General features: G+C 43.5%; 1 protein-coding gene across 1 annotated transcript; it reads left to right on the top strand.

The window, feature by feature from the left end:
- The first annotated feature begins 534 nt into the window (after positions 1 to 534).
- Positions 535 to 4,353, top strand: LOC119361589. The gene is made up of 4 exons (XM_037626726.1): positions 535 to 1,401; positions 1,601 to 1,830; positions 3,567 to 4,175; positions 4,339 to 4,353. Exons 1-4 carry the CDS (start codon positions 552 to 554, stop codon positions 4,351 to 4,353), a joined length of 1,704 nt encoding a protein of 567 aa, XP_037482623.1. The 5' UTR covers positions 535 to 551.
- Positions 4,354 to 7,589: the final 3,236 nt, after the last annotated feature.

The raw sequence follows: 7,589 nt of genomic DNA on the forward strand, positions 1-7,589 counted from the left end.
CGCAGGGGATATTCTTGGATCAGCTGGATGAACTCTGGATGGAGGAGTACGCACTCCGCACCAACATGAGCAAGTCCGGGATTGAGATTCAGAGGGCTTCCGGTTCCGATACCGATTCCGATTCCGATTCTGGCGATGACATGGGCAGTTCGGGGGTGCACCCAAAGTTTTGGTTACCGAATGAGGCAATTTTACCGAGGGGGACGGATAAATGTGGTTACCACGGTTACCGAGAAATACCGAGAATATTTCGAGCAAATTTATAGTTGAATTTTGAATTCAAATAAGTGAATGAACGAATATTCAAACCAGAGACCTCTCAAAACAGGAACTAGGTTGCTACCGACATGCCAGGACCAACTCTCATGGCATTAACTAGATCCTACATACTTTACTGTAAATCGAGTGTTTAAATTCAAAATTTTCAAAAAATGGTATTTTTTGCTCGGTATGGCGATTTACCGAGGGGCACGGAAATAGGTGGTAACCATGAAAAATCTTGAAATTTCGACCGGTAACCAAAACCTTGGGTGCACCCATCCCTCATAAGGATGGAGTCGAGACTCAGGAAGGAGATGATGGAGAGGGATTCCAGCAAGGGGACGACCGAGATCGAGTCCGGCAAAGAGCAGGAGATGGTGGGCAAACTCAGCAAGGAGCACCAGAGACTCAGCAAGGTTCGGTACCAACTCAACAAGAGGTGCCAGTCCACCAAGGACCCGGCGACGCAAAGGATACTCTTGACTCAGCAGGAGATACTCTGGACCAAGGAGCAAGCACTCCTCACGGTGATGAGGCAGTCGGGGATGGAGATTGAGAGGGATCCCGATTCCGATTCCGGCAATGAGATTGGCACAGATTCTCCCCTCATAAGCATGGAGTCGGGACTCGACAAGGCGACGGAGAAAGACGCCAGTGGCAAGGAGATGGGTCAGATGGCCAATGGCTTGGTTGTTGCTCTTTCTAGCCACCTTGAGGTGCTTTGGAGGGAGATCTCATTCCTCAGGACAGAGGTCACGTCCCGGGGCAATGGCTCTAGTCAAGAGCACATCATCAGGTCTAATCTGCCCCTCGATGACAATCTACTCAAGAACAAGGTGAATCTGCCATACCTAGGTTGTGAGCCTGAGGATGTAATGGATTTCCTGCTCATCGAGACGCAGCAGTTGCTCTACCGCTTCAACTCTTTCGTACCCATTCTACAAAAATTCAGAATCCCCATATCTTCGGACAAGATTGAGAAGCTGCGTCTCATATTCAATGCGCTTGTGGGCATCTCGGAGCTTATCAAAAGGCACAAATCTGCTGCTGCCAAGGGTCATGGAGATTGTTTGGACCGTGCCGGCTGGGATGCTACGTGGGGATGCTCGACGAGAACACATGGTGCCTTTGACGACATAAGTAAGCCAAAAATACTGCCATATAGCTATCTTAGTTTTCCTCTCTCTAATTAATTGTACCTCCGTCAATGAAATGCAATGCCCTTCTTCTATATCACCGCAAAATACAACTCTTCTTATATATGCGTAGATTCCAATCTTCTAAATTCAGCAGTAGCTCAATTTCTAACAGTCCTCAATCTCTTGATTTTGTGCTGCAGCGACATTGAGCCCTATGCAGTTCACGGCTTGCACTCCTGGAATTTTCCCATTATCGTCCGTGGCAGGCCCTGCCTTGCAGATCTATTCAATCAAGCTCGTTAATCTTAACCGTAATCTGAGTTGGCCACTTGATGTCTACGGCGTGGTCGCTGCACGGGACGATTTTGACCACAACCTCAACATTCTCTTCCGCCGGTCAAGTGCAAACTGCCAAAGAATTAAGAAAGAGGTTTGTATAATGTCTATCTTCTTGTCTAATTGTTATAAAGGATTATATGAAGAACATTGGCTGTGTGGCAAAGGATTAAGTTATAATTGTTGCGTAATGTTTGTAGTTTAAACTGAGTTGTTTTTGGTTACCTACATACCTTGGGATTGTTTTGTGTAACCAGATTCGTTTAAGGTTCAAACTAGTCGGTATCAGCTTTACGCAAGTTATGCAGGCCAGACAGTATGTATGTTGAATTTTTTCTGCCATATTTAGCGAGCATAGAGCAAATCAGCAAGAAAATAGCCAAACAATTAAAGTAGTACGTGTTGAGGCTGTTTCTGTATGATGGCAGGCACTTGCACTGCAAGTAAGCTTTGATAGAGAGCTTGACTTCTACTAAGCTGTGTTGTTGTGGCAGACAACAAGATAGATGTTTTACAAAGCAAGATGATCTGTCCTTCGTTTGTTGTGTTGTTGTGCATGGTATGATCACTGGTTCGAATTAGCTAGGCATTCGTTATTTAGTTCATCCTGTACCTTCTATTTTCCCTAAAAGTGTACACATGACTAAATGTCCTCTCTTTGCTGTCAAAGATTAATTTTGAGGTGATTTCTTCTACTATTAACTCACTGATGGTTGAGTTCAAGAACACGTAATTGCTTTTACTTTAAATGGAGAGGATAACTAGAATGCTGCCTTTTTGTCTATGTACAACTAGAATTTCTCATTTTCTTACACATAGAGCCTGGTTGTGCGTGTTTCTATACTACATTTGGAGCCTGGCTGTGTTGCTATACTAGTTTCTTTTTACACATATATACAACTAGTATTTTTCATGTCACTTCTGTTAAGTTATTCCACTCTTCTTCATACTTGGGGTATTGGACTAGTTTACTAGTTTTGATTTCTGGCTTGCGCGGATGTTGGTGATAATGTAAAGCGTAACCTTCTTTTTTACTCGTATTGTAACTGAGTTCTGGTGGATGGATGGATGCTTTGGTTTGATGTTGCTATCTCGAGGCAGTGTGTGATCTGAAGCCAGTTGTTTCATCACAATTTGTATGTATAGCCTTGGGTCTATTTTCAGTTTTAGTCTTGGGAATATGTTTTTCTGGAACATGTTTCTTGAATTGCAGACTCTGAATTTGCATGTAGGTCATGGTACTGCATGGTCGGTTGGATCTGGAACACTCGACCCTTATTTGGCATCAGCATATTTGACTTTGCAAAATTAGATTATGTTCAGTTTTAGACTGGTTCTGTGGTTTTGGATTTCTGAACTGCTAGTTGACTGGCTAGATGTTAGTCTGCTAGGTAGAAGAACTACTTGCCTTGTGAAACGGCCAGATCATGCTTGAATATATGTTTCTTCCCGGTCATGCTATGTTTATTTCTGTTTATCGCACAAGCAATGTGGCATGCACATGGGCAAAGGCTGAGCAAATCTGGCTGACATTGGCTGCCTGATTGGGTGGCTGTGTGATTGACGGAGGTTAGAGATATGCAAAGGTTGTAAAATCTGGATATTGACCTGCTGTTTCTTTGGGTGTGGAAGCAGTAGGTGCCGGTTGTAAATCCAAATTCATAACCGGTGTATTATAGTGGGAGAGATTAGTAGGATCTGTTTGAGAACTATTTCTTTCAGTTTTTGCCCAAATTATGGCCATGTAATCTCTGTTAGACTATGTCTAGTTAAAGAACTCTTGTTTTTCTTGATGTGTGTGACTGACGTTGATCAACATGATGCTTGCAGGACCCTTTCTTGCACTTGATTGGCCCGTCTCGTGCAATTGTGGCTGGTGAACCTGTTTTGTTTCAAATTGACCTGAAATTGAAGCATGGAGCACAGTTTGAACATACAACATCTTTCATTGCCAACCAAAGTTACTGCTCCATCATGCGGTGTGACACCATGCAGATCAGCAACTGCTGTTGTACAGCAAAGATAAGAATTGGGCGAGTTGCTGCAGCAATCGAGGCCACAATAGTTGGTGTTCGTGTGGTTGAAGGGGAGTGGCCTTTTAAATATGGATGTAACGTTTCTTGCTTGTTTTCTCCTGCTGATGCAACGGAGGGATGCGCGGAGGAAGTCGTCTTGCTTGACTGCCGCGCTAAAAGGATGCGTGCGGGATCAGATGGCTATCTTTCTTTGTCAAGAAATGTTGTGTCAGTGGCGTTGAAGGGCACACTTCGAGTTGTCACAGGAGCATACTCAAAGTCCGGACTCAATATTGTTCGAAAATATCATGTCGAATTTCCTATCCAGCAGTCTCAGACAGATAGTTGTAGATGCTCAGTTGACGGCTCCACATTGGAGATACTGATTGCTTGGTCTCGCCTTGTCATGGACAAGCATGATCACGTACTCGACGGTTACTGAAGGTGTGTGGACTGGAGTCGTAGTGCTTAGGCTTTTATCTTGATTTTTGAGCTTAATTAGCTTAGGCTTAGTATTTTTATTCAGATATGATATTAGTTTCCCACTTTCATCTGATAACTTATTACTGAACATTTCTGATGTGCAGGTCGAAGCGGGGTGATTTAATGGAGAAAAGGTTTAAGAGCTCATGTTATTCATTTGGTAAGTCGGAACCACGTATAGCTAATTTGTTAACTCGTGGTCTCTGATTTTGTAAGTAAGATAAGTTTGAACAGTAGCATGACAGTAGCATGCTTAGTAGGATTACTGAGTCTCATTCTGGTGGTCTCAGTTTTAACGAGCTGCTCCATTTTCTTCCAATTCTTACCCTTCTGTTCATTGTCTGGCCCTAAAAAAATGTTCGTTAAGTCGGAACAGGGCACGGATTTGATTCTAAGCAATTTCTGTCTACAACACACATGACTGACACTGCCACGTATAAATAGGAGATGAAGTTTTAGATGCACATCAACCCTCATTCAGTCTAAAATACACGTAACAAATCAGTCATGTTAAGCCATACTAGCAAATTCCAGCATCAAATTATCTGTCCAGTCAGGAATTAGGGGGTCATTACAGCACAAATAACACACGCACCTTCACATGCAAGTATTTTTTACTCTAAAATGTTAGTTTCAGGATGCCATTGCTGGGAAATTTTAATAAACAACTCAGGGTGCGTTTGGATGTAGCTCTACCCTAGCTAGGCAAGGTTTGCCATTTGGTATTTAAAATAAAACAAGCTCCTGAAAGCAATCTAGCCCTCAACTGCCAAGAAAACCTTGCCGCTGGAAGCTTACCGAATTGGCTCTCCCACGTTGGCAAAATGGTAATCGTGGGCGTTTTTTTTGAAATGGAAGCGTACCCCCGGCCTCTGCATCATAATGATGCATGCAGCCATCTTATTAAAAAAACACGAAGTAGCACAAACTCATAAAAGTATTACAGCTCGCAAGCTGAGCGAAGCAAAAGAAAAAAAAAGAAAAGTGCATGCTGACAAACACAACCGGTACGGCAATATGAAGGATAAGCTTCCTAGACTCCTATCATGTTATGCGACTGCCATCCGAACCAGTTGAATATAGCCCGTGCTACCATATCCCACAGGTTGCACCCAGTAACCAAAGGCTCACTGGAGTCCATAGTAGTGAGTAAGGACCACATATGGATCCATGCGGTAGCTCTGAAGATGACCTGCAAGAAAGTTAAAGTGTGTTGTCTGTTAAAAATCAAATCATTCCTATAGTTCCATATAGCCCGCAGAAGGGCACATATTCCAATCCGAATACGAGCTGCAGTAGTATGGTCAACACCAGCTAAGCACGTTCCAAACAACGAATCAATGTCAACTGGAGGATTAATGCTGAAGGCTATATGAATCGTTCTCCAAACCAATTTGGTTAGTGGGTATTCAAGGAATAAATATTGTATTGCTTCATCATGATCACAAAAACAACAACGTACCTACCCATCGCCTCTTGATTAAGTTGCCCTTGGTGAGTATTACTTGCTTGTGGACGAACCACATAAATATTTTATACGCAAGGGAGCCTTAATTTTCCAAATATGCAACAATCTTGAGATTGGACCAGAATTAGTCAAATCAATATAGAAATATTTCATTGTAAATACACCATTTTTAGCTAATTTACATTGCGTCGAATCCGGCTGGTCGGAGACTTGAACATCTATCAATCTCCGAACCAAGTGCATCCAGGCAGTCCATCGCTCACCAGCTAACATACGTCTGAACTGAATATTCAAGGGAATCCTTTGAAAAACTGTGCCTACGTAATCCTCTTTACGTTGCACAATGTAATAAAGGGTGGGATATTGTACGCCCAGGGGTGTCTCTCCTAACACGTATCCTCCCAAAATCTTGTTGACATCCCATTGCCAACCAAGAATTTGACCCTACAAAAGAACAAGGCCTTCGTTCTCATAAGCCCTTTCCAGAATGGCGAGTCAGTTGGTCTCATGGTAATCTGGGCGAGCATTTTCGACTGTAAATACTTATTGCGCAAAATATGTGCCCACATGCCCTCCGGCTCTGTCTCTAACCTGTAGAGCCATTTGCTCTTAGGCCATTTATTCTTGATTTCTAAGTTCCCAATCGTGGGAGGTTAAAGCTCTAATTAGCCATTATCAAGATAACTAGCCTTGCTTCTAGCAGCTCTTTTTTTTTTTTGAAACATTTTATTTTTTACTTTTTTGAAACATTTGCTTCTAGCAGCTCTTGCCGGAGCAGGCTAGATAATTCTAGCCCAGCTAAGCTAGGTGAGCTAGCTATCCAAACGCACCCTCAGTTGCCCAGGTTGGAATTACGCCCAACAATTCAGCTTACAAGATAACAAAGAACCCTTTGCAATGCACAACTGGACGGAATTCCATTCCTACTGTCTAACTATATATTTGGCATCAATGCCGACTATTCTTTGTAAAACTCAAGCCCCTGCCCCCAGTGTCAATTCAGCCGCCTTTTGTACAATTGTTTCTCCAGTGACCCTCTACACTTGCACCGAGTAGGTTTGCATGGTTGCTTCATATCTCCCCAGGCAGGTAGTTCACTTGTTTCTTTGTCATTGTCTCGTCGGCATATTGTGCAGAACCTTGTCTTCATTCTAAGCATTTTGTATGGGGCCTTCTCCGCAGCTGACCTGTTTCCTCGTATAGTTTTAAATAGCCGGCTATAGCCTGCTATTGCCTTTTCAGCAAGGTACCGCTAATTGGCCGCCTTCACAAATAGCCCACTTTAGCCGGCTATAGCTCCACTATTACTGATTTTGAGGTCCGTCGCTATTTTCCATAGCCCGCTAAACATTGGTTTCCAGGCATAAAAACTGAAAGGTTGTCTCCGCTAACTGCAGCTGTTGGTTTTACTCCAGTGCCGTGTTGTACAACTTCTCTATCCACCTGCACGATTGCTCCATTTTCTGCTAGATGATCTTCCAATCCTAGTCCATCTCTTGTCTCAGCATATGGTTGCTTTTCGGCCATTTTAAATTGAACAAGGCGATGAGCCGATCATAAGCATTGGTACTAGTGTCACCGAGTCAAAACTCCATTGCGTGCATATACATGTTTAAGTATCCATAAGAGCAACTCCAATCGGGTGTCCCATTTCGTGCGCCCATGTCCATTTGGGTCAAAGCAGACCCAAAACGCATCTGGTTTGTGTCCGCGCCAATGCATTTGAGACTGACACGAAGCGGACGCGCTGCACGTCCCCTCAGTGTCCTCCACGGGCCCACATGTCGGATAGCCAACCACCACACATGGTCGTATTTATCGCGGCCACCTACCGCCGGCACAAGCGTCAGCGAGTGGAAGCTACGGGAGGCCGTCCTTTTTTATCCA

This window comes from Triticum dicoccoides, chromosome 2B, assembly GCF_002162155.2.
Source record: "Triticum dicoccoides isolate Atlit2015 ecotype Zavitan chromosome 2B, WEW_v2.0, whole genome shotgun sequence".
Classification (NCBI taxonomy): Eukaryota; Viridiplantae; Streptophyta; class Magnoliopsida; order Poales; family Poaceae; genus Triticum; species Triticum dicoccoides.

Bases quoted from the DNA above. Each gene is read 5' to 3' on its own strand.
- LOC119361589 (XM_037626726.1), top strand. From the start codon at position 552: ATGGAGTCGAGACTCAGGAAGGAGATGATGGAGAGGGATTCCAGCAAG. The intron at 1,402-1,600 runs GTAAGCCAAAAA...TTTGTGCTGCAG, and splicing joins TGGTGCCTTTGACGACATAA to CGACATTGAGCCCTATGCAG. The intron at 1,831-3,566 runs GTTTGTATAATG...TGATGCTTGCAG, and splicing joins GCCAAAGAATTAAGAAAGAG to GACCCTTTCTTGCACTTGAT.